Source organism: Centropristis striata, chromosome 6 (genome assembly GCF_030273125.1).
Source record: "Centropristis striata isolate RG_2023a ecotype Rhode Island chromosome 6, C.striata_1.0, whole genome shotgun sequence".
Classification (NCBI taxonomy): Eukaryota; Metazoa; Chordata; class Actinopteri; order Perciformes; family Serranidae; genus Centropristis; species Centropristis striata.
The window spans coordinates 32,247,664-32,273,520 of NC_081522.1; the positions used below are offsets into that span (position 1 = coordinate 32,247,664).

General features: G+C 40.0%; 2 protein-coding genes across 2 annotated transcripts in view; both read right to left on the reverse strand.

Moving 5' to 3' along the window:
• Positions 1 to 1,183: 1,183 nt before the first annotated feature.
• Positions 1,184 to 8,584, reverse strand: LOC131973887 (fibroblast growth factor receptor substrate 2-like). The gene is given in 8 exon segments (XM_059336009.1): positions 1,184 to 2,228; positions 2,230 to 2,615; positions 2,930 to 3,093; positions 4,044 to 4,181; positions 4,384 to 4,570; positions 4,688 to 4,779; positions 4,875 to 4,961; positions 8,213 to 8,584. Coding segments are annotated over 6 exon segments (1,599 nt in total). The 5' UTR covers positions 4,754 to 4,779; positions 4,875 to 4,961; positions 8,213 to 8,584; the 3' UTR covers positions 1,184 to 1,570.
• A 1,622-nt stretch (positions 8,585 to 10,206) lies between these two features.
• Positions 10,207 to 25,857, reverse strand: part of LOC131973815 (receptor-type tyrosine-protein phosphatase beta-like) — a 33,958-nt gene continuing 18,307 nt past the window's right edge. The window contains exons 11-35 of the mRNA XM_059335904.1: positions 25,318 to 25,584; positions 23,533 to 23,796; positions 22,612 to 22,875; positions 21,756 to 22,019; positions 21,011 to 21,274; positions 20,035 to 20,304; positions 19,430 to 19,690; positions 19,073 to 19,339; positions 18,155 to 18,445; positions 17,096 to 17,374; positions 16,874 to 17,023; positions 15,661 to 15,925; positions 15,262 to 15,368; positions 14,748 to 14,853; positions 14,025 to 14,102; positions 13,844 to 13,861; positions 13,674 to 13,755; positions 13,087 to 13,177; positions 12,911 to 12,987; positions 12,360 to 12,494; positions 12,120 to 12,242; positions 11,815 to 11,978; positions 11,493 to 11,628; positions 10,901 to 11,021; positions 10,207 to 10,805 (exon numbers count right to left, since the gene is read on the reverse strand). Coding sequence (XP_059191887.1) covers positions 10,783 to 10,805; positions 10,901 to 11,021; positions 11,493 to 11,628; positions 11,815 to 11,978; positions 12,120 to 12,242; positions 12,360 to 12,494; positions 12,911 to 12,987; positions 13,087 to 13,177; positions 13,674 to 13,755; positions 13,844 to 13,861; positions 14,025 to 14,102; positions 14,748 to 14,853; positions 15,262 to 15,368; positions 15,661 to 15,925; positions 16,874 to 17,023; positions 17,096 to 17,374; positions 18,155 to 18,445; positions 19,073 to 19,339; positions 19,430 to 19,690; positions 20,035 to 20,304; positions 21,011 to 21,274; positions 21,756 to 22,019; positions 22,612 to 22,875; positions 23,533 to 23,796; positions 25,318 to 25,584 — 4,367 coding nt within the window. The 3' untranslated portion in view covers positions 10,207 to 10,782. The remainder of the gene's footprint in view (positions 10,806 to 10,900; positions 11,022 to 11,492; positions 11,629 to 11,814; positions 11,979 to 12,119; positions 12,243 to 12,359; positions 12,495 to 12,910; positions 12,988 to 13,086; positions 13,178 to 13,673; positions 13,756 to 13,843; positions 13,862 to 14,024; positions 14,103 to 14,747; positions 14,854 to 15,261; positions 15,369 to 15,660; positions 15,926 to 16,873; positions 17,024 to 17,095; positions 17,375 to 18,154; positions 18,446 to 19,072; positions 19,340 to 19,429; positions 19,691 to 20,034; positions 20,305 to 21,010; positions 21,275 to 21,755; positions 22,020 to 22,611; positions 22,876 to 23,532; positions 23,797 to 25,317; positions 25,585 to 25,857) is intronic.

The window sequence follows — 25,857 nt, forward strand, 5'->3', positions numbered from 1 at the left end:
CAGATAACAGTGCACAGTGCAAACTGAATCCTCAGCTCCATGTTGGTACTGTGAGAGAGATTTCTGAGATACTGGAAACATTAAACCAACAACTGTCTGCATGGTTTGGCAAGAAAAGTTTTCTGTGACAGCTGATTATAAAGTTGGAGCCAATTAGTCCAGTCAAGATCAGATACTGAAGTTTCAGTTTACCTTTGAGCAAAAAAAGTATACGTTTTCAAATTTAAAAGTTTCTGATCACAAACTTTTTTTTCCTATTGAAACTAAATTTATTTTATTTGTCCTTTAAAAGTAAACATTTTCCACAAGTTCCTGCTGAATAAACACCGACAGGTCTCTCAACCATTGTGTAATTCACCAAATATATAACGAGTTTGAAACTCTGCTCTGAATCTGTGAACCCCAAAATCAACTAAATCTAGACGCTGCAGTCACTTCATATCAAAGTTAATCACGTTTAGCGGAACGGGAAAATTTGTTATCAGCCTCAACTTTTTCAGAGTTGAAAATTGAAAACTACACTGTCAGCAGAATGGCTTCAAAATAGTGAGAGTAATTTTGGAGCTCAGTGTACAAAATGAGCTTCTGTGACCTCTAGGATAATCACAGCCTGGTGAAAATTTACAACCACAAACTAGAGACCCAGAGCATTCAGAGGATGGATGGCTTTCCACACAAGACTGACAATAAGGGGGAGCACTAGTGCTTGCCATAGAATCGCCCCAAAATACAGAAATCTACAAAATGTCAAAGGTTTCTCAAACCAAATCACAGCATGGATGTTCCTCAAGGTCTTGGCGTCTTAATGTGGAATTCTAGAGGGATTTTTCAACATTTTTATTAATTTTTCAGTAAAATGGTTAAATTTAGCCCACAAATGTGTGTGTAACAAATGGTATGACACCCAAAATGTGGGATAAACTTCATATATACTCGTATCATAATGTTATAACCCTCATAGTTTAATTATTTTAACTTTTTTTTTTTTTTACAGATTTCTGACTATGAGATGTCAACACATTGCTGAGCTGCATCTCAGATGAATCTTCGAGCTTTCACATGATCTACAACACTTCTGTGTTCCCTGAATCAGTGGACTGATGTGATCAGTGAAGATAATAATCATGAAGTCGTTGTTTGTTGTTGTTGTGAGGTGAAGTGACAGATGAGCAGAGGTTACAAATAAAACAGAACAGACATTTATTGTGCCAGACTCTACTGTACATACTGAGACAGAACGTGTACCGTGTGTCCGCAGATACTGAATACAGCAGCATGTAGTGAATCATATAAAAGGCTAAATGGAATGCTTTGTTCAGTAATACTGATTTGTACCATATAAGAGAGGAATGAGTCACCACCCCGTCAGAGGTATTACATCACCGCACCAACAAACCGATATATGGCGAGTACCGAGGTTCATTGTGACGGTCCACCTGAGCAGGTGACCTCACAGGAAGTCATTAAGTCATGTCAGACGTGGTCAGGTGTGTCCCTGCATCTGAGAATGTAAAGAAGCTCTGTCCCTTCGGTCAGACATTAAGGCGAACAGGAAGTGGGCGGGGGCGTGTCACGCGGTGCTTTTGGTGGGCAGCTCTGTGCTGTTGTGTCGCGTCTTGCGTGAAGTGCCGTCGTCTCGCGGCCGGGCCCTCTGCAGGTTGGACATGGCGGCGGTGCGCTCGATGTCGATGAGGGCGTAGAGCTCGGTGCGGCGCGTGGGGGTAGTGGGGGGCAGCGGGGAGGTGGGGGTGCGTGGCGTGTGGGGGTTGCTGCCGTCCGAAGCGCCCTTGCTTGCCACGCTGTTGTCCATCTCCACCTCGATGTAGTTGAGTTTCGGCGGTTCCGTGTGACCCGGCAGCAGTGGCCGGCGGAAGTCGAAGTTAAAGATGGTGGGACCGTCTGTGCGGCGCCGGGCCGTGTCGGGCCGATGAGCGCTGAGCGGCGCCGTTGACACGTTCTCCGTGTTGACGTAGTTGTGCGAGGACTCGAGGGCGGCGGACAGCGGATGGGAGTAGGAGTGGTGCAGCAGGCCGTGGTGCGGGTGGTGGTTGTAGCCGTTGAGGGACGGCGTCTTCAGGCCGCCACAGTTGTTCTCCTCCTCCTCCGAGCTCGGCTTCCTCGCCTCCCACACTGGGGGCAGCGCCGGGAGGTTCTCGTAGTCCAGCAGGGCGGTGCGCCGCTGAGCCGAGTTGTTGACATTCTGCAGGTCGGGGGTGAGGGGGGGGCGGGCGGTGGCGACGAGGAGCGGAGGAGGAGGAGGAGGAGCCGTTGGACAGCGGGGGTGCGGGCTCAGCCTCGACAGGCACCTCGCCGGGGCTTTTAGTCTCTTGGGGGTCCTCGGCCTCTTTGGCCTCCTGCTGCCTCTTCTCCTTCTCCATCAGCTGCCTCTGAACCGGCGTGGGGCCCAGCACGAAGCGCACGCCCTGTGGCTCCAGCAGCACCTGCGGCTCCGGCGCGGCAGGCGGAGCCGGCAACTCGGCGCGGACCCTCGGGGGAGGCGGGGGCGTCGGAGGACACTGGGACTGTGGAGAGGTGGGACTCTCCAGCGGGGTGGTGACGGTCAGTGGGCTGGGCTGGTCCTCCAGGAGCCCCGTGGTGTTCACATAAGTGTGGACCTGCAGAGAGAACCACAGCATCATCACCATTAGATGGACATTTACAGATATATCTGTCCTTGTTCCGGATGTTCAGATCCTTAATTCTGACATAAAACCACCAAACACTTTATAAAGGTTTAAAAAATATATATGTAATATACAAGCAAAAAGCACAGAAATAATTGTTAAAATTAAATAAATAAATGTTTAAATAAGAAAATATTTCTGCATTATTTTGTCATTCTCTACAGATTTAGTTTTAATGACTCAGTGACATACAGGACATTTATTTAAATTAAAAATAGAAAATATAAAAAACACAAATGTCTCACCGCTTCGTCAGCGACCAGCAAAGGGTGTGTGGACTCTTCTCCCACAGAGGACAGACGGGTGGACGCCACAGATGGGTGACGGCTGGACGGGTGAGATGGCGCCTCACCCAAAGACGGGATCCTTGTCACGCCGTTAGGCACCGTGGGCACCGAGTACCCCAGAGCTACACAGAGACACACACAAACAGTACTTTAATAACTCCAGTTTGAAGTTCAGATTTGAAGAACTGACAATAAGATTTATTTGTTTGTAAAAAAAAAAAAACTGGGAAAAATGATTAATAGTTTAAACTGATTACTAGTTTTTATTATGGGATGTCCAAAAACTGAAAAGGTGTAATTTTTGTCAAAAAATGTCCCATTTTAGAAATGCCTTAAAATGCTAGAAATGGCCCAATTATGCTCTGTTAATAAATGTAGTAGAATAGTTTGTCCAAAAAGAGCAAAAAACCCCAACCATATGATGGGACGTCCAAAAAAACAACCCCCTCAAAAATATAGCATATTGATTTTTGTCAAAACTGGTCAAATTTTAAAATGACTAAAAATGCTTAAAATTGGTCAATTATACTCTGTTGATACATGTGGTAGTAGTAAAGTTTGTCAGAAAAATGTGAAAAAACACCATGTTATGGGATATCCAAAAAGGCCCCCTGAAAAAAAAGTCATACTATAGAATGTCGATTTCTGTCAAAAATTGTCAAATTTTAAAAGGCATAAAAATGAGTCTATTATAGTCTGTTGATACGTGTCATATGAACAATAATCACAATAGTCATTTGATAATAAACCATGAAAATAATCAGGAAAAACATCTGGACGATTCATATTATTTAACAACTGTACGTATTTGATCCATGAGACACACAAGTGATGGATGCATCATCATATCATTCACTGTATTATTACTTACTTGTTTTGAAGGGACAACTACTAGAATCCAAAATATTCACGGCATAGACACTACCATTAACTATTCCTTTACCACACTGTCCACAAAATAACATTGACCATACGTGGTGGTCTGGTTTAGAAAAGAGAACTTTATGGCACTTGTTGTGAAGCAGCATTTCACGTCCTGTTTTTGTCTGTGTGTGTGTGTGTGTGTGTGTACCTGCAGCAGGTGTGTGTGCAGCCTGCTGGTTGGTCTCCAGCACGGCCTCCTCCACCACACTGATGCTGTGACTGTGCATCACCTCCTGCAGCATGTTGAAGATCTCCTCGGCTCGAGAACATTTGAAGGCAAAGATACCTAAGATACAAAACAAACAACAAGCTGTGAGCAGACAGTATACAAACTGTAAACAAGCTGTAAACCAACTGTAAACAAGCTGTCAACAACCTGTAAACAGGCCATAAACAAGCTGTGAACCGACAGTAAACAAACTGTAAACAAATGGTAAACAAACTGAAGGTCAGTGAAGCTGCACAGAGAGCTGTCAAGGGACACGTACCTTGACCCGTCTGGCAGCGGCGCCCACTCTCAAACGAGAACAGGTTCGAGTCGTAGCCATAGCGCCGTAAGCACAGGTAAGGCCACCGGACGTCGTCACGGCGATGGGTGTGGAGGACGAGCTCAGCATCGGTTAGCTCCATCACACCAGAGCCCAACTCGTTCCCATCGTCGTCCACGTTTATCACCTGTACACGTAAAAAAAACAACAACATACAGTCAAAGACAGGTACATCACACTGACAGGTGTTTGTGCGGACAGGTAAACAAGACTGGCTTGTGTGTCCTGACAGTCATGAACTCACCTTGAATTTACTTTGATGATTATCTGGAATTGACTCTTTCTCTGGACAGCTTAAACAGCTACCCATGGCTTCTTCAGAGCACCATCTGATGTCTGCAGCACAACCAACAACACACAGTCAGAGGCTGATAAACAACAACAACAGTCAGAGATAGAGGCAGGTAAAAAACAACAGCAGAGGGTCCTACCTAGATCCTGCCTCCAGTAGCCCTGGTTCCATCCTCAGAGCCTGAGGGACTCTCATGCTTTAGTGGGTCTGTAAACATGAACAGCAGCTGCAGACACAAACACAGAGAAGCTCAAAGACGATCCGTGGGAACACTTCACACAGAATATTCACCCCACTTCAAGCCATATATATATATATATATATATATATATATATATATATATATATATATATTGTTTACTCTTTTTACATTTTACTGACTGTGTCCTTGTTTGTTGTTACACTGCAATACATATAATAATATATATAAAAGTCCTGCAGCTCTATGGATGCTTTTGTGCAGAATAACAGTTATAATGACGATATTCTACATATTGAACTATTTCCATGTTTCCAACCTTTCCTGTCCTCTCCTCTCTGCTCTGTGTAAACAGATTTTCAGTGAAATATTTGTCACATGACCGAATTAATCATGGCTTCACAGCGTTGCTGAGGAGCACAAAATCTCGAAAATCTCATGTTTTCAACAGGATCTGGTTAGTGTGAACGCTTCATTTTTGGACACGTTTTAAATGACTCATGTAGAATAAAGTGATTGACAGAAATATCACAATTTTAAGCTTTTTGGTTACTTGTTTGTAACTGATGATCTGTCAAGGATCGTTGGAAAATTCAAACTTTGGCGATAATGTCTGTTTTTACAGGGTTTTTTTCTACAATAAATTAGATAGATAGATAGATAGATAGATAGATAGATAGATAGATAGATAGATAGATAGATACATACATAGATAGATAGATAGATAGATAGACAGACTTTATTTATCCCAAGTTGGGAAATTACAGTGGATGTTGGGCGAAAGAAAATATGCGTTTCAGTCCTGCCAGGGGCTGGTGGGGTTCAGAGGACTTATTTTAACTCTTCAGTAATATGAAAAAAACAATGTTTTTATTTTCTTTACTAGAAAAAAAGAACATTTGAATGGTTGGAGCTGTTTGTTTTTGTTGTAAACAAAAGATTTGGTCAGAGCTGGGGAGTATTAAATATTACCCATATTTGTGCCTTGACTAAAGACGAGATTCCAAAAAGTTGGGATGCTGTGCAAAATGTAAATAAAAAGTGAAGTTGATCATGTGCTGCTCCTTTCTGATATTAATTCAGCTGAAAACGGCTCAAAGACAAGATATTAAATGTTCAAACTGATAAACTATATTTTATATATAAATAAATATAAATAGATGAACATGCCTCAACTAAGGATTATTTTAATTACTGACTGAACAGCGGATTTATTTTCTCGGTACTTCTATGTATTGTTAAGTCAGTTTTTAAAACTCTATTTTTTATTTAACGTAATGTAAAAACAAGAAAAAAACTTCCAAGTATTTCCTCAAAAACATTTTTTTGCCTTAAAAAATGAAAAAATTGATCACTTATCAGTTTAATAGTTTCTCTTTCTTTACTTTTTAGATTAATTAAATGTCCTGTACCTGCACGTGTCCATAATGTTCACATCTGACTGTATTCATTACTCTGTTCATGTAAATGTTAATCCTGTCATAATTATTACAATATCTACTCTTTGAGAAAAAAATGACACGCAGCAATGAGAATAAATTGATTCACACTGGGAACAGTTTGGATGTAAACAAGCTGCCAGAGGGCATTTAAAAAAACATAATAATAGAGTTTATTCATCAGAAACAGAAATGCCACAGGGACCTTGTCGGCTTTACATTTAGTTTATGAATCCTAACATAATCTGAGTAAACGTATGATGGACGAATGTTTTATAAACTCTTTTAGATGTCACAGAAGCATTCATAACTTAATAACATAATAAGATCTGATTTATCATGCAGACCTACTGTCAATCCAAGTTAATTCAGTTATTAACTCAATAGGTCAGCTACTGTGAATATAAAAAGTTTAAAAGAAAAATATGACTTTATTAATTTCATCTGATGAATAATGTGAATAAATTTAGTTTATTTCCAGGCCCCTGGCCTGCTGTCAGTTTGAAAAGTGGTCCCTGGCTAAAGCATGTTGTGTATTATGCTAAACTTAAATTATTACTTTTCATGTATATATATATATATATATATATTATGTCAATGGTATAAATGATCTTATAATGGCAATGGCATCATTTAGCACAGATATTTGTAGTTAATATATCATCCCAAATATAGATATATGTGGCATCTACTCCTCTCTGTTTATTGTATGTATTATTAACCCATTCTTTCTCTCTCTTTAAAGTTGTATATATCGTCACACTGTTAAAATAATCGCCCTAGTCATTTTTGTCAAAATTGGGGTTTTTTTGCGTAAATCATCTCCTCATGACACCGGCCACCTATGGTAAAATCGCCTACATCCTCATTTGATCAGATCATGTGATTTACCCCTTTAAGATCATCAGAGAGAAGAGCTAGAGGGATATTGTTTAGTTATCAATTTAGTTTATCAGTGTTTTATTGTTGACACTAATATTGGTAACACTTTACTCCAAGGTGTTAACATGACATGGGATGAGTCATGAACATTAATGCCACTTTGAAGTAAAATTAATGCTCATGATACTTGTCATGTCATGTTTCTGACAGGCTTGTGTGACTCTTATGTAGACACCTTCAAAATAAAGTGTTACCATATCTTGCTTAAGTCACAAAGGCATGTTGAAAAAACTGCCTAAGTCATTTATTTCTCTTAAGTTACATAATTTACACACAGTGTTATTACTATGCCAATAGCCATCCTTTGTTACGTCCTTTTAGAGTGAAATGATCAATAAATGTCATATGTGTCACTTTTGGTGAAGTTTTTTTGTGTTTCCTGCAAAACTTGAAAAAATGAGTTAGGCGATTATTTTAACAGTGTGACGATATCATATATATTTATACACACACACATCACAGTAGTGGTTTGAAGTTAACATGTGTGTCTCAGTGTGTTCTTATTAATGACATAAAGTTAAAGTTAAAGCAGTGAGGCCTTATTGTGATACAATGGGACACCATCACTGGTGTTAAAGCTCCCCACACACACAGTGTGTGGTGTGAGCTTCCAGTGCTCCCAGTAAACATTCTGCTGGTTAACTTTTGCTAACTGTCGCTAACTAACCAGTATAAGTAGTAAGTGAGAGTGACTGAGTCAGTAATTAGCCTGGTGTTAGTGTTAGCACGGAGCTAACTGACCTCTCTGCTGCTTCAATAAGCTAACACTGATTTCAGCTAATTAGCTCCGAGGCTAACTCCACTTAGCGTCCCGACAGCAGGAGACTCTTCGGGCTCATTAGCTCCGCTCTTCCGGTGAACACGGTGGGATTTAGGGTCAAACAGAGCCATACTCACTCAGCCGGTGTTCGGGATCACAGCCTCCAAACTTTCCAGACTTTCCTCCGTCAGCGAGCGCAGCACCCCGACGAGCAGCTAGCGTTAGCCCGCTGCTACTCCCGCAGAGCCTCCATCTTTCCTCTGCGCTGCTAGAGCGCCAAAAAAACAATCACAACTTCTTTCAGACGGCTCTAACGTTCCCGGAACACTTCACAACACCCCGAAAAACGGTTTAAATCCATCGGTAGTCCTCCAGGGTTCACAGCAGCGGGGCGGCTCCCGTCCAAATGCACTTTTCTCTCATTAAAAACAAGTTTTGTTTGGTGGGACCGAGTTTCTGATGCTAGCTGCGGAGCTAAATCACTGCAACTCCGTTCAACTTCCGAGAGTTCAATGTGGTGGAGACCAGCCGCTCTGCGCATGCGCCCTGCTTGCGGTCTGGGACGGCCGGGGCCTCTCCCATCGGAGCAGACAACAACTAATATAATTATAACTAACTAACTAATATAACTATAACTGTAACTATACATAGTTATGTCTGGTGGGACCTCTCCCATCAGAGCAGACAACAACTAATATAATTATAACTAACTAACTATTACTAACTAACTAATATAACTATAACTGTAACTATACATAGTTATGTCTGGTGGGACCTCTCCCATCAGAGCAGACAACAACTAATATAATTATAACTAACTAACTATTACTAAAACTAATATAACTATTACTAACTAATATAACTATAACTGTAACTATACATAGTGATGTCTGGTGGGGCCTCTCCCATTGGAGCAGACAACGACTAATATAATTATAACAAACTCACTATAACTATCTAATAACTATAACATAACTATAGCTAACTAACTAACTAACTAACTAACCAACTAACTAACTAACTAACTAACTAACTAACTAACTAACTCATATAACTATAACTATATCTCTTCAGACTGATGGTCTGCCTCTCCCAGCAGAGCAGACAACAATTAATATAATTATAACAAACTCACTAAAACTAACTAACTAACTAATATAACTATAACCAACTATAACTAACTAATATAACTATAACTGTAACTATACAGAGTAATGTCTGGAGGGGCCTCTCCCAACGGAGCAGACACCAACTAATGTAATTATAACAAACTCACTATAACTACCTAACTACCTAACTAACTAACTAACTAACTAACTAACTAACTAACTAATATAACTATAACTATATAGAGTGATGGTCTTCCAGAGTCACTTCCAGCAGAGGAGACAACTAATATGATTTTAACAAACTAACTAATAAAATATAAAAAAGATATAACTATAACTAACAGTGGTAGAAAGTCACTAAGTACATTTACTCAAGTACGGTACTTAAGTATAATTTTGAGGTACTTGTACTTTACTTGAGTATTTCCATTTTATGCAACTTTACACTTCTACTCCACTACGTTTCGAGGCAAATATTGTACTTTTCATTTAGCTGCCAGTTTTAGTTACTTTTCAGGTCAAGATTTAACATGAAATCATGATCAATTTAAAACATTTAAATTAGCCCTATCTTGAGCAAATTAAAATGCTGCTGACATATGCATCAATAGCAATAATCCTATAATATATTTAGAATTTATTAAGAAATCTGAGTAGGTCAGTTCTGCATATCAAGTACTTTTACTTTTGATACTTTAAGTACATTTTGATGCTGATACTTTTGCACTTTTACTTTAGTAAGTTTTGAATGCAGGATTTTTACTTATAGTGGAGTAATTTCACTGTATTAGTACTTTTACTTAAGTATGGGATCTGAATACTTTTTCTACCACTGATAACTAATATAACTAACTGTAACTAACTGTAATTTATTATAAATGAGGGACTACAGAGTACAACAAGCACAAGTACCTTGATTGTGTACTTCAGTAAGTTACTTGAGCTACTTTCACCGGAGCTGAAATCTGATAAAGTTATGGATCAATAATCAGAGAAATAGCATGTTTAATCTCCTTCTGTGGTGTTTAATGATACAGGATGTTGTTTCAAAATAAAGTACAGATAACTTTGTGTTGAAAATTAAACACATCTAAAATGTTATCTTACAAACACTTAACCTGCCGTGGCTCTAAACTACAACATTAATACTCTAAATGAACATTAGAAAAACATATTTTCTCTGTCAGCTTCTAAATATGATTAAATATAATTCTACATTTTAATTTAGGGTTATGTCACATGACACATTTCTGCTCTTCTCGTTGGTTTAGAGCTGAGCTCATCATCATACAGGGTTTTATAAAATCATGTAATGTTTTCTATAATAACTGTTATGTGCAAATATTAAAGCTCATAAAATAGACGATATATAATTTAAAAAGCAGCCGTTATATATATAAACACAAATATAAATACAAATAAACACATTCAATTTATATACAGTTCTTCTTCATTTTATATAAATAAAGTTTTTCTCTCTTTGAAAACATTTGATGCTTCAAATATAAACATATAAAAATAGAATTTCTGTTTTTTCCTCTAGTGTTCAACATACTGATCAGTAGTCAAACATATTGATCAGCGGGTCAATACAATCTTTAACGTCGGGTGCACAGCAGCTCTGTGGAAGAAGATCAATATATTCACATATCAGTTATTTAGACTCAAATGTTTCTGTATGTAACAAGCTGCAGCTGTAATTCAGTGGTCACTCACCTCTCTGGGAGTTGTAGTTCACATTTTCGTAGATGGGACAGAGAAGGTTCTCCTGTTCGCTGCGCAGCTTCTTTGCTCTGAGAACGTCACGAACGCATTGATGGAGGTACGCATACTGACACTGAGGAGGAGGAGAAACTACGTCATAATTAATACTACCATATCGCATCATATAACATAATATAACAAAATAAAATATTCATTCATTCATTATCCTCAACCGCTTATCCGCACTCGGGTCATGGCGGGCTGGAGCTGATCCCAGCTGACATTGGGTGAGAGGCGGGGTTCACAGGTCGCCAGACTATCACAGTGCTGACATACAGAGACAAACAAGCACGCTCTCATTCACTCCTACGGGCAATTTAGAGTCACCAATTAAACCTAAGTGCCGGAGTACCCTGAGAGAACCTGACACAGGGAAAACATGCAAACTCCACACAGAAGAGCAGCAGGCCGGAGTCGAACCAGCGACCCTCTTGCTGTATTACAATATAATATATAATAATAATATAATACATTATCATATAAGGTAAGATAACACATGTGCACTATGGGTCACAAAGCTTTGAGTCATGATTCGGTGCCGTACCTCAGTCTGCACCATGTGTGATCGGTGCAGCCGCAGGTCAAACACGGCGCCGTAGATGTCCAGCGTGTCCTTAGTGTCAAGCTGCTGCAGCACCCGATCCAGAACGATGAAGGTCCCCGTACGACCCACACCAGCACTGACATACACAAAGACACACACACACACCAAATTCCAGTCAGAAAAAACAGTGTGTGTGTGTGTGTGTGTGTGTGTGTGTGTGTGTGTGTGTGTGTGCGCGTGTGTGTATGTGTGTGTGTTTACCTGCAGTGGACCACAGTGTGTGTGTGTGTGTGTGTGTGTGTGCGTATGTGTGTGTGTTTACCTGCAGTGAACCACAGTAGGTCCAGATCCAGGACTCCGGTTCACGTAGTCCCGGACCGTGCGGACGAACTGGATGAGGGATTGCGTCGTCTCTGGGACGCCGTGATCCGGCCACACGGTGTAGTGAAACTGACGGACAAGACGAGTGAAGCTCAGCTGCTCCTCCTGACACACACACACAGACACACAATATAAACAACATATCAACATTCATATTGTTGTTGTTGTGTTTGTAAACATGTTTATGTTGTGTTTTGTAAACGGCTTCAATGTAAACTGTGAATCTAATTATTAAATATAACATACACTGCAGATGTTGAACTCTCGTATCGTCCACTCAGGAAGAACCGACTCCGACAACATCTGGACGATCAGGTCCCCGTAATACAGAGCGTCCTGGTCCAAGGGCCAGTAATGGTCACACTTCACCTGCACAGGTACATCGTCAGGGTCAGGTACAGGTACAGGTACAGGTTCAGGTACAGGTACAGGTACAGGTGAGTACTAAAGAGCCTCCACAGAGTACTCAGTAGTTTGTGTACTCACCCTGCCCTTCTCCACACACTGAGTGACCATCACCACGTTATGGACGTTCTGCTCCCAGACCATCTTCCAGAAATCATCTTTGGTTCCCGGCAGAGGACCCTGTGTCGCCACGTACTCCCGCCGGAAGTTATTCCCCTGAAACAGAGTTCACACAGAGTGTATATACATACATAAATATATACTATATATAGTATGTACTTATACTTCTGTAGTATACTCCCTTTGTTTTAATACCCCCGCGACCTAGAATTATCTTCAACTTACACTGAGGATAACATAACACTTTTTAAATTTTTTTATATTTTAAAAAAATCTGCTTGATTGCAGACTTTCCTGCAACTGTTTGCAACTGTTTTCAGCTTTGGTCATTTTAAATGGCATTTATTATTTTTCTATTATCTGTAACCTCAGTGCCTTACGAATTTAAATAAAGTGTTATATATACTATATGCATATACTTCTATAGTATATACTTTGTACATATACAAGCTGAAAACAATAAATTGGTCTATAGTAGAGTAGTATTGTGTAGAGTAATATTGTGTTCTTACAGGGATGTAGCTGGCGTTGATGTAGTCTGAACATGGATCATCGTCAACATATGATAACTTCACCCTCGTCGAGTCGTCTGGACACAAAAACAGACAGTGACATTGGAGGACTTCTTTTTCTTCTTACATGTGTGTTACCAGGTGTGTGTTCTTCTGCTGTGGTAGTGAACACTTACAGGGCAGGATGTTGTTGTACCGGTTCTTGCCGCGGTTCTCCGGCAGCAGCGCAGAGTCCAGCGGCTGATTACGGCCGACGTCCTTCAGGTCCTGGAACAAAACATGAGCTGATGTTATTGATAATTAGCGAGTCATTAATAAATGGTTTATAAAGCATGAAGTTCATTCATTTAAATTTTTTTTTACTGTGATCTATAATAAAGATTATTTGTTCAAACAATATTGTTTATCTAAATAATATTAATAGATGTTTTACAAAATATTTATTAACCATTTAACAGTTGTAGCTTTATTAACCAACAACAGACTGTAATAACCAGTGTTTATAAGAATGTATTAACATGAATGTAATAACCAGATTGTAATAACCGCTGTGATAAGACTGTTATAATGTGACTGTAATAACCAGTGTTTAATCCGACTGTAATAGCCAGAGTTTGATCAGACTGTAATAACCAGACTGTAATAACCAGCGTTTAACCAGACAGTAGTAACCAGCGTTTAACCAGACTGTAATAACCGGAGTTTAATCAGGCTGTAATGACCAGTGTGTAATAAGACTGTAATAAGCAGTGTTATAACTGACCTCATACTCCTCTGACAGCAGGTAGTGGGAGTCAGCCTGCAGTTTGTTGTAGTGACTCTCAAAGTTCTGAATCTTTATGGGACTGAAGGACAAAAACAGAGAGTTTTAATGAGAAGACCGAAAGAGATAGAGACAGAGACAGTGACACAGGTGACGTTTGTTTTTCTCACCTGGAGAATCGACGGTTTCTGAGGAACAAAAGGATGGAGAGACATTAAATATGAGTTTAAAGGTTGATGAATAACAAACAGGACCCACTTCAGAAGGATCTGAAGAGTCCTCCACAGACAATCTACTGCAGGAGTATCCTAAATGCAACCATACAGAATGTAAAATGTGTAGTATTTTTACCCTCTGACTCCCAGGTGGGCTCCTGGTACGGGTCTCTCTCTCCTCACATTCATTCTGACTGTCGCTCTCTCCTGAACTCTGAAACACAGAAGCATCACACAGGTGAGTAATCTGTTATTGATCCATGTGAGGACAGGAGAGGAGGGTGGAGCAGCAAGTTTACCTGCTCCACTTTCAACTGCACTGTTGTCCAATCAGAGCCTCAAACTCCCCCCACTCATCAAACAAGTGACATAACTTTTTTATTTCATGTCAGTTTGAGCTTTGTCTTTAATAACTGTGTCCAGCAGAGGGCAGCACATTAGTCCTTAGTGATCAGAGTCCATGAAAGCACCACTTGAAACTCAATGCCGGATTTTTTTTGATGATATTCAGCCAAGTAAAACCAGAGATATTGTCAAATATATTTAGTATAAAATGTTGAACTAGATATTATCCTCATTTTACCTGTTATATGTTATATATGCAACCTGTATTAATATTTGCAATATTTAAAATTCTGTGTTTTGAAACATCATTTTCAAGATGAGATTTTATGTTTTCCTTGTTTCTTTTGGGTTCAAAATTTTGATCAAGTAAGTCAAAGTTAAAAATTAATAATCAGGACATATAGGTGAGATTGCGCTGAAAAAAATGATACCAACATGGCATGGTATAGATTTTTAACTGATTTTTTTAACGGATATAATAGCCCAAGATTTCAGAGGATTAATGGACACTCACACTTTGCGTGCCTTCTGCCTGCAGACCAGCAGCGCAGTCACGGCAACCATCATGACGACCAGGAACATGCCGGCACTGACGCCCTCGATCACGCCGCTCATCGGCTCTAAAGGACCAGATGATATCCTCAAACATTCAGTCACACAAACAACTTTCATCAGTTGTCAACATGAAAAAAAAAACTCTGTCTCCTAAAGAGACGTAAAAATCCTACACTGACATTCAGATTTAACCATTATTAATAAATAATAAGCAGACTGGTGGTTTTATTCAGGTCAACATTTGTAAACATGAATCATCTCTGATAATAATAATAATAATAATAATAATAATAATAATAATAATGTGATGTGGTTCATCATATATTTGTTCCTGTTAGATCAGATTATTATTATTGAAATAATCTACTTTTCATCTCTTTCTTGTTCTTTTCTTTATTTCTCTGTGTGCTTCACTTTTCCTTATTCCTGATTTATTAATGTTAAACATTTTATTCAAATATTTCTGATCTCACCTGGTTCAGTGACGACCGGCAGTGACAGGAACGTGTCGCTGTACAGAGAAGACCTGATCTCATTCTGCTCTTCATCAAACAGCTGAGTGAACGCTCGGACACTGAGCCTGCACAAACACATATTAATTATTAATTAAACTACATAAAAGTATATATTGTATGTATATACACACACACACACACACACACAAACACACACACACAAATCATTAATGAATGAATGAACCGAATACTTACAGATAATATAACATGTATATATTCTACCTTAAAATATTAAATATGTGTTTGTTTGAAGAATGATGATATAATAATGATGATACAAATATAATTAATAAATTGATTATTAACATACAACATAAATACTATTATCAAAATTAAAACCTCAGTCACGTCGGGTACCTGTACGCAGTTTTGGGTTTCAGTGGTCCGTCGCAGAATGGGGTCTCTGGATGTGGTCCTGGGTCACTGCTGGTCTCACACGGCCCCCCCAGCGAGTCCATTCCTGTCCCGAGGCTCAGCTCGAAGCTGTGGGAGCTGCTGTCGAGTCCCTCGCTGCAGCGACTCGGGAAGAAATTTGTCTGGTAGGATTTTATGGAACTATTTGATTTATAGTCGAGGTATGAGGGCAGAGGGTGCTGCTGCTGTGGCTGCTCCTCATCCAGTCCTTTAATGAATATAAAAATATATTTTTTATAGATTTTGATTTATGAAGAAAAAAGCTGCTGCTCCTCATCCTAAAAATGTGTTTAGATTCTCATTAAAAACATTTATTTATAAAGAAAAAAGCTGCTGTGGCTGCTCATCGTTCACACAACTTGTACAATATATATATATATATATATATATAAACATGACAAACATTTATTAAGTAACAATTAATTTATATACAGTATAATATATATTAACATAGTCATATCAAATATGTAGTATTATATATATTATCATAGTTAAAGTATAATAGTATAATATATAGTATTGTAGTTATATAAAGTATAATAATATAATATATATTAAGGTAGTTATAAAAAATGAAAGTATAATATATATTATTGTAGTTATATAAAATATATAGTATAATATTTATTATCGTAGTTATATAAATTATATAGTATAATTTATATTATCATAGTTATATAAAGTATAATAGTAAAATATATATAAAGGTAGTTATATAAAATATATATTGTAATATATATTATTGTAGTTTAATATATACTACATTAATATATGGGTCAATGACGTGATCTAACCCAGTGTCAGTTGGTGTAACCAGTCATTTTTTCCCATAAAAATCTGATTATATACAGGAAGATAAATGTGAACTAAAATGAGGAAAAAATACAATGCACGTTTACATTGCAACACTATGGTATGTAACAAATGGTTGTTTTTAGAATATGTTTTGCTCAATATTGATGATAAATACAATGTAGGTGGATGAAGTATTTAATATTTATAATTTTTTTGTGGCTACACCATTTGAAATCTTGCCAACCCTCATTTGTCACTGACCCATATAGTATAATATATATATATAAACATAGTTATGTAGAATATATAGTTAAAATATATATTTACATAGTTAAAAATCTAACATAAACGTGTCTTGTACCGTCAGACTCGGAGACGACCACAGTGAAGAACTTGATGGCGCCGTTGATGTCACTGAACCAGCTGCAGTTGAACCTGAAGAAGATGGAGGACTTGGTGACCACCGCTGTCTGGTCGCTGATCCGGGTACTGATAGGGGGCACCGGAGGACCTGCGGGTAGAACAACGTGTCAGACCTGAAAGACAAACAAGTTCTTGCTATCTTCAGAACGTGTTGACTTACAGTCTATCATGGTGACCACGCTGTCCTGAGCCGCCTCACTGGTCGTCCGGTCCGACATCACCTTCACAGAGACCGTGTAGCGTTTGTGGGGCTCCAGCTGCGTGATGAGGTACGTGGTGGCGTCCTTGCCAGTGCGGCGGGAGTAGACCAGGACCTGCGAGTCCTCGTGCAGACACTCGATGGTGTATGAGTCGTAGTCGGCCTCCGGGGGCGCCCACGAGCACGAGATGGAGGCAGAGCTCTGAGGACGACAGTGGAGGGCCTGGACACGCTCCGGCTCTATGGCGAGACAAATACTCACACTGGAGTACTAGTACTCACACTGTAGTACTAGTACTCACACTGTAGTACTAATACACACACTGTAGTACTAATTCACAAGCTATAGTACTAATACTCACACTGTAGTACTAATTCACCAGCTATAGTACTAATACTCACGTTGTAGTACTAATACACACACTGTAGTAACAAAACATACACACACACACACTGTAGTACCAAAACATACGCACACACACTGTAGTACTAATACTCATACTGTAGTACTAATACTCATACTGTAGTACTAATACACACACTGTAGTACCAAAACACACACACACACACACACACACACACACACACTGTAGTACTAATACTCACACTGAAGTACAAACACAAACACGGTAGTTTTAATACTCGCACTTTAGTACTAATACACAGGCTATAGTTCTAATACTCACACTGCGGTACTAATACACAGGCTGTAGTACTCATACTCATACTGTAGTACTAATACTCACACTGTAGTACTAATACTCACCCTCTAGTACTAACTCACACATTGTAGTAATAACACACCAACTGTAGTACTAAAAATCACACTGCAGTACTAATACTCACACTGTAGTACTAATAATCACATTGTAGTACTAACACACACACACACACACACACACACACACTGTAGTACTAATACTCTTGTACCGGTGAGTGTTTTCTCTGTATTTCTTTAAACTTTTCTTTAAATTGTGTTTTGTTCCTTTGTCTGCGGATCACATAAAGTGTTACACCTACTGGTGCGGATGCTGTTGTGGATGGGCGTGCTGTAGGTGGGCGGGGCCCCGGGCTCAGTGGCGCCACTGACGCTGCGGAGGCTGAAGGTGTACAGGCGTCCGGGGAACATGCCCCTCAGGATGCGGCTGCCGGAGGTGCGGCTGTGATACGGGTTGATGACGGACAGCCGGTCGCGAGGACGCCACTGCAGGTCAAAGTCGTCGTAGTCAGAGTCCACGGGGCCGCTCCAGGTGAGCTCCAGGGACGTGTTGGTGACACCGCCGAACAGGAAGGAGGTCGGCGGACTGGGAGCTGCAGAGGGCGGGAAGAAGATTACTGATGACGGCTCAGACTTCCAGGATATTAGTATGGAAGAATTAATCCTTAATTATCTTTATTCAAGAGCGTAGATTTTTAGTTTAAAATCGACGCTATGGTTTAAAATGCAATAGATAGCAATGTACTTAACACCTCAAAAAAGGGTTAAAGGAACACACCCAAGACACGGCATCCGTCATTTGATTGGTCCACACTCTAGATGTTTCCCTATTGGCTGGTGAAACACACTAATTTAATGGCAGGGAGGGACATCCTTTAGTCTGAGCAGGTACCTCAACCTGAGAGGACATGCTTGTTCTGAGACATTAGACATTAGATTTGAGTGCGCAGACTTTAGATCTGAGGACATATTTGAATGCGAGGGAAATGTTTGTGTTCAAGAAGAAGAAATGTGAGCACAAGCATGTGATTTTTGAGTTCAAGCACACATTTTGAAAGACAGCAGCATAAATCTGAGTGCGAGCACAAAATGTAAGCATGAGAAGGAGCTGTGCCAATGAAAAGGAATAAAATGATGCTCTCAAACTGAAAATCTACGCTCTTGAATTAAGATAGTATAATTCTTCCATACATTAGGATATAATAGGAATAGCATCTCACCAGTTCGTCCCAGTGTGCTGGCCCTGTTGGTCAGCTCTCCACTGAGACTCAGCACCTCTGCACGGTACAGTCGTCCGGGTACGAGGCCTGAGAAGACGAACTCTGTGGCATCAGAGCCCAGCCGCTGCTCGCCGCGCTGAGAGCCCTCGGGGTCGTAGAGGGTCAGCAGGTACCCACTCAGATCTCCACTGCCATGGGTCCAGGTCACCCAGAGAGCGTCAGACTGGTTTCCACTGTGAGCCTTCAGAGACGCTACGACTGCCGGAACTGAAGACGAGATGGAGGGCAAAAATTAAAAAAAAAGCCTTTTTTTTACGAACCTGTGAATCCAAACTAAGGAAACACTGCCCCCCTTACCTGTCCTGGCCCAGACAGCCGATTGGTTGGTCTGCTCGCCGCTATGGGCCACCACCACTGCCCTGTACAGCGCTCCAGGTCTGAGGCCCTGGAAGGAGCACTGCTGACCAGAGGGGTTGCTCCGCTTCTCCTGCAGCGAGTCCTCTCCTTTATACAGGAAGACCTCGATAAGGTTGAACTCTCCATCAGGTGGAGCCCATCGGAAAGACAGACTGGTGGTGGTGTTCTCTTTAACGGACAGATCCGTGACAGCTGCAGGACCTGACACGGATAAAACACAGGAAAAATATTACAACTTCATTATTGCACGCAGTGGTGGAAAGTAACTTTACATACATTGAGTACATTTTGAGGTACTTGTACTTTACTTGAGTATTTCCATTTTATGTAACTTTATACTTCTACTCCTCTACATTTAGAGGCAAATATTGTACTTTGTACTCTACTACATTTATTATGGGGTATTTTTGTGTTTTCTTGTGTCCAAAAGTGAAGTGAAAAAATGATTAGGTGAGGTTGTGGCATGGTAAACCTTTTTTAAGTGGTATATACAAGCAGGACAAGAAGGCTTCAGAGACTCAGAAGGTTAATTAGTGAAGTCTTACGTGTCCGAGCCTCGGCGCTGACCCCCGGGCTGTGGACCCCCCCGCTGGTGGTCTGGACCAGGATCCTGTACTTCTTTCCCGGGGTGAGGTGGTCGAACCTGAACCTTGTGTGCCCGGCAGGCTGAGTGTCGTTTGCCAGCAGAACACCGCGGTCGTCCAGCAGCTGCAGGACGTAACCATCGGAGACGCCCAGAGCTTCCTGCCACCTCACCTGCAGGCTGCAAGTGGATCCCAGGTCCTCCACCTGCAGCTCCGCCACCGCTGACGGCACTGAGGACACATAATACTGCATCAGGTACTGTATGTTGGCACCACAGGTATACCACAGATGGATTTCATTCATCTGTGCACCTTGGACTAGGAGACAAAGTCTGTTAGCTAACTCTGAAAGCAACAGGAGCTACAGCTAGCAACAGACTGAACCCAACAAAGAACCAACTCTTCCAGTTGTTGCCTTGCATGCAAACTAACCATTCTCTTTCTAACCAGGCACCACACAATCACACACAATATACTATGAATCAGATTTTCCACACAGAACATTTTAGTACAGCATAGTACTGTGTAGTAGTGTGGAGCACAGTGTAATACAGTGTAGTACTATGTAGTACTGTGCAGTACAGCATAGTACAGTGTAGTACTGTGAAATACAGTGCATTGTAATTCAGTGTAGTACTGTTTAATACAGTGTAATGCAGTGCAGTATGATGTAGTACAGTGTAGTACTTTGTAGTATGGTATAGCACAGAGTAATGCAGTGCAGTACATTGTAATACAGTGTAGTACTGTGAAATACAGAACAGTACATTTTAATTCAGTGTAGTACTGTGTAGTACAGTGTAGTACATTGCAGTAATTTGTAGTACAGTGTAGTACTGGGAAATACAGAACAGTACATTGTAATACAGTGTAGTACAGTGTGATATAGAATAAAATAGTGCAGTATGGTGTAGGACAGCATAGTACAGTGCAGTACCTGTGCGTCCTGTGGCCGTGTTGTTGTTGAGCAGCTCTCCGCTGACCGACTGCACCGTCACGCTATACGTCTGTCCCGGCTGCAGCGAGCCAAACGTCACCTCGTTGTGGTGTTTGAGGACGGGCCGGACGTCCAGCTGTCTGTCCAGTCTGTACAGGAACACAGAGTACCCGTCCACATCGCCCTGACCGGGAGTCCAGCTCACTTTCAGACTGCTGCTGTCTTCGCTGTTACTGACGTGTATGTTTTTCACTTTACTGGGAACTGAGGAGAGACGGGACATGTTTACATCACAGGACAGAGACCTGAAGCAGCTGGTTCTAGTTATTCAGTGACACTATTTAATCTTTGCCATATTTATATAAACATAGTTATATTATTATATGATTATTATTCATCTTTGATAACAAAAAAAAGATATATGAAAACATGTGGAATGAGATTCACCGTTTTTCGTAAAAATCGAAGAAAAAAATCTGTGATCAAATTTCCCATTGAAAATGATGGGGAAACGTGAAATTTGATTTGAAAAGTTTTCAGAAACACCTCACCTTGGGTCTGTGCCAATCTTTTTTTTTTTTTTTTAAATCATTTTTGAAAATAAACGCCCAACAAACTAACTTAATAGGAAGTTAAGGATATGGCTGTATTGTAAAACTCTGGCACATCATCAACATTTCAGAAGGAATGTTCTAGTTATAGACTGTCCTACAAAGACAGAACAAATATCTCGTCCCCTTCTGACCTGTGCGGCCCTCGATGAACTGGGCGCTCTGGTTGGGGCCACTGAAGGTGGAGACCAGGATCTTGTAGAGCCGCCCGGGTGTGAGCGAGGGCAGGACACATTCTCCCACTCCGCTGCCTAGAGTGATCGGTGGAAACACCTTCATGTCGTTGAACAGCAGCTGCACTTCGTAATGATCCACGTCACCTGGAGCAGCGCTCCACGTCACCCGCAGGTCCTCAGTAGTCCATCCAGCCAGGGCCAGGGACCGGACGGCTGCTGGCACTGCAGGACAAACAGCAGAGGTTAGTCCATCTGCACACAGCTGTAATAACAACCCTGAACTCTCATATGCACTGACTTTCCATATGGACTTATTACTGTTCAATATTTCTTCGGCAATGTGCAACAATTTGTGCAATAAATTGTCCTTCAATGTGCAATATATCTATGAACACTAAATAGCATCATGGCAAATTGAATTGAAGACTGTGCCCCTTACCTCCCTTTCTTGCCTATGTTTTACATTATACCTTATATTTTTTTTCTTTACATTTACTTGCCTAAGTATGTGTGTGTTTATGTTTATATAGTATATCTTTTATGTATTTTATTTATTGTCGCACTGCTTCTGGAGTCAGCTCTTAAATCTCATTGTACATGTGTACAGTGACAATAAAGGCATTCTCTATTCTATTCTATCTAGTTTTTTTATTAATTGTAATTATTTTTTAAACCTGATCAGGCATCTATAAACCTATTCAAGGGTAATTTTGAAATAAAATCAAAGTTAAAATTGAGGCTGACCTTAGAACAGGCTGTTCATTTTACACATCTTTACAAATTTTAGTTTTTCAGAGGGTCAAATGTCACTCACAGGTCCTGCCGTGGGTGGAGGCACTTGTTTCGTACTTCCCGCTCCAGGTGCTGACCAGCACCGTGTACAGTCTGCCGGGCACCAGGCCGTTAAACACACACTCGTGCTGTGTCTTCAGAACCGTCTTGTTCTGCAGGAACATGTTGTTGTGTTTGATGAAGACTTGGTAGAAGTCAAAGTCTCCGGCAGCGTGGCGCCAGTAAACCTTCAGGTAGTCCTCGCGAGCGGCGTGGGTTGCTGTCGGGTTCTGGACTTGTGACGGCTCTGAGAGAGGAGAAGGGTTAAATTACACCCTGAAATACTGAATGAAGACGGACCTGCAGATCGCAACAGTGGTGGAAGAAGTATCCAGATCACAAGTTAAAGTCCTGCATTCAAAACTTACTGGAGTAAAAGTACTAAAGTATCAGCATCAAAATGTACTTAAAGTATCAAAAGTAAAAGAACTCGTTATGCAGAATGGACTCAGATTGTTTTATATATTCCAAATATAATATTGGATTATTTGTATTGATGCATTTATATAAGAATTGTTTTAATTATTTTTTTTTGTAAAGATAGGACTCATTTGAACTACTTAATATACTGTTATGAGGTTTAATTTAAAAAATGTCAAATCACTTTAAATGTATCATGATTTTTTATGTTGAATCTCAACATGAAAAGTAACTAAAGCTCTCAGTTAAATGTAGTGGAGTAAAAAGTACAATATTTGCCTTTAAAATGTAGTGGAGTAGAAGTAAAAAGTTACATAAAATGGAAATACTCAGGTAAAGTACAAGTAACACAAAATTGTACTTTATTACAGTACTCGAGTAAAGTAAGTAAGAGTTGAAGGCAATAGAGTTTATTCTCAAACAAGAATTAACCTGAGTTGATTTCCGGAGTTTCAGCAAAAAATGTATTTTGGGATGTACGTACGCGTCCTCTCCTGGACGAAGGTGTGGTTGAGGTGGGTGCCGCTGCGGGAGGTGATGGAGATGTTGTAGAGGCGTCCAGACACCAGAGAGTTAAAGACGCACTCTGGACTGGATTTTGAAACGGAGACGGTGTGAAGGGTTTTCTGGTGGTCGCTTAGTGTCACCAGATAATTGTCCACGTCCCCTGGAGCCGGACGCCATGACACACTCAGGAAGTCCATACGACCGTTGTTACTGACCGTGACCTCACCCACTGCAGCAGGGACTGAGGGAGGGAGACAGGAGGGGAGACAGGTAGGTACGCATCTAATGAAATGTTTATTATTATTTTGTATCACTTACAGATTAGTTTTGTTTAAATCTCTGTTTATTTTATTATTAAAGAAAAGAAGAATTAAGAATTTGGTCGATCACGTGGAATATTTAATTGAATTGTGTATTTTTTAATTTTAATTTTATCTATAACTGTGTATCAGTACTCACTGAACTGAAACACGGCCGAACGTTCAGTTCTGCGGCCGTACATGAATAAGCCAATGAGCTGAAAATTCAGTTGGATAAAGCTACAGTTTGCAAACTGAAAATTGCAATAACAATTATAAAACACACAGAAATACGAGAGGATTCATTGGAGCAAAACTAGCTTACTGTATCAAACCTTGCTAGCATGAATTACTAGGTTTAATTTTATCCAAAACGTATTAAAACACAAAACACATTTATATATGCAAGATTACTGTGAAAACTGACCTCATGCCTCTTCGGGGGCTAAAACATAAAACATTGAACTCCTTGACGTTATCTTTACAGTATCACTTCACTTGAGTTCGTTATGATTGACAGGATCAAGTCACTTTTCGTCCTTTCAAAATAAAAGCGTCCGTTATCAAAACATGCTTTTGCATAGTACTGCATATATTTTTAATTTTGCCTATGTACGCATGCTGCGATTAATCGATTAATTGATCGTTAACCTTATAGATGCTTGAGTTGGTAGTTGGTTTCCAAACGCCCATCCCTAGTGGAAACATTCAGCTTTCGTTTGAAGAAAAACGTATTTAAACCAGTTTTATGGTTTTTATCATAAAGTTTTGGGAGGAACCTGATAATAAAAACTGTCACGTTCTCACATTATATTTTGGTTTGTTTGATCTCTGAAAGTGACTGAGGAGAAATGTTCCAGCAGTAAAATGATTTAACAATGAAGCTCGTCCTGACAGGAAGTCTGACTGATTGGACCTTCAGGTTGTCTTTTGTTGTTGTCGACACTTCCTGAAAATTCCAGAAAAATTCCTGCTTTTCAATAATATCCTGCTGTTAGACTAACACACACACACACACACACACACACGCACACACACGTGAGCACGTCTTATTGTTTGTTATGTTGTTACATAATTTCTTGTCCTTGCAACAAAGACAATACGTATAAATAAACAGATTTCTAATCTGGAATGACTATAGTGAATCAATAGTCAATAAACAGATGTGAATAATGCATTTAGTGCCTTTTTTATTATTTATTATTATATTATTTGATACTTAATTAAACTTTAATGCAACTCTTAAATGGTGAATAAATCCATATTAAATAAAAAATAAGTATTAAAATATTAAATCAAAATAAAATAATTTATATGCAAAAAATAAATATGTATTTTTTTAAAGTATAAATATATCCATAGAAAATATTTTATAATTATTCGTTTGTATTTTGTTATTGATCTTTATATTTCTACATGTATTTTTCAATTAATATAATTTATTTTTACAGATTCAGTCTTACCGGTGCGTCCCTCTGCCACCGTCTGTCTGGATGTCTGTCCGGCCCTGATGGTGGTCAGCACCACCCTGTAGAGGGCACCGGGTCTCAATGCGTGGAAAGTGATGCTGGTGGCGTCGGCGTCCACGCTCTCATTCTTAATGACGCTGCTGTCGTGGACCAGCAGGACGCGGTACGAGTCCATGTCTCCGGAGGTTCGTTCCCACTGTGCCTGCAGGCTGTCGGTGCTGCCGAGGTTCCAGACCTGCAGCACCGAGACCTGAGCGGGACCTGAGGACACAGAGAGACTTTATACTGCTGTTTCTGCACTCAACTTCCAAGAGTTTCAATTTATTCACTGTGGCCTTGTTTTTGTTTTATATATTGCACTGCAATATATAAAATGTATGTATATATATATTTTTTTTAAAGTCCTGCAGCTAACTGATTATTCACAGTTTCCTTCTATGGAAAACAGTGGATTTTTGGTGATTTTTTTAAAGAGTGAAGCAGCGAGGGATCATGGGAGTTGAACATGAAAAAAAAGGTAATGGGAAAAAAAAT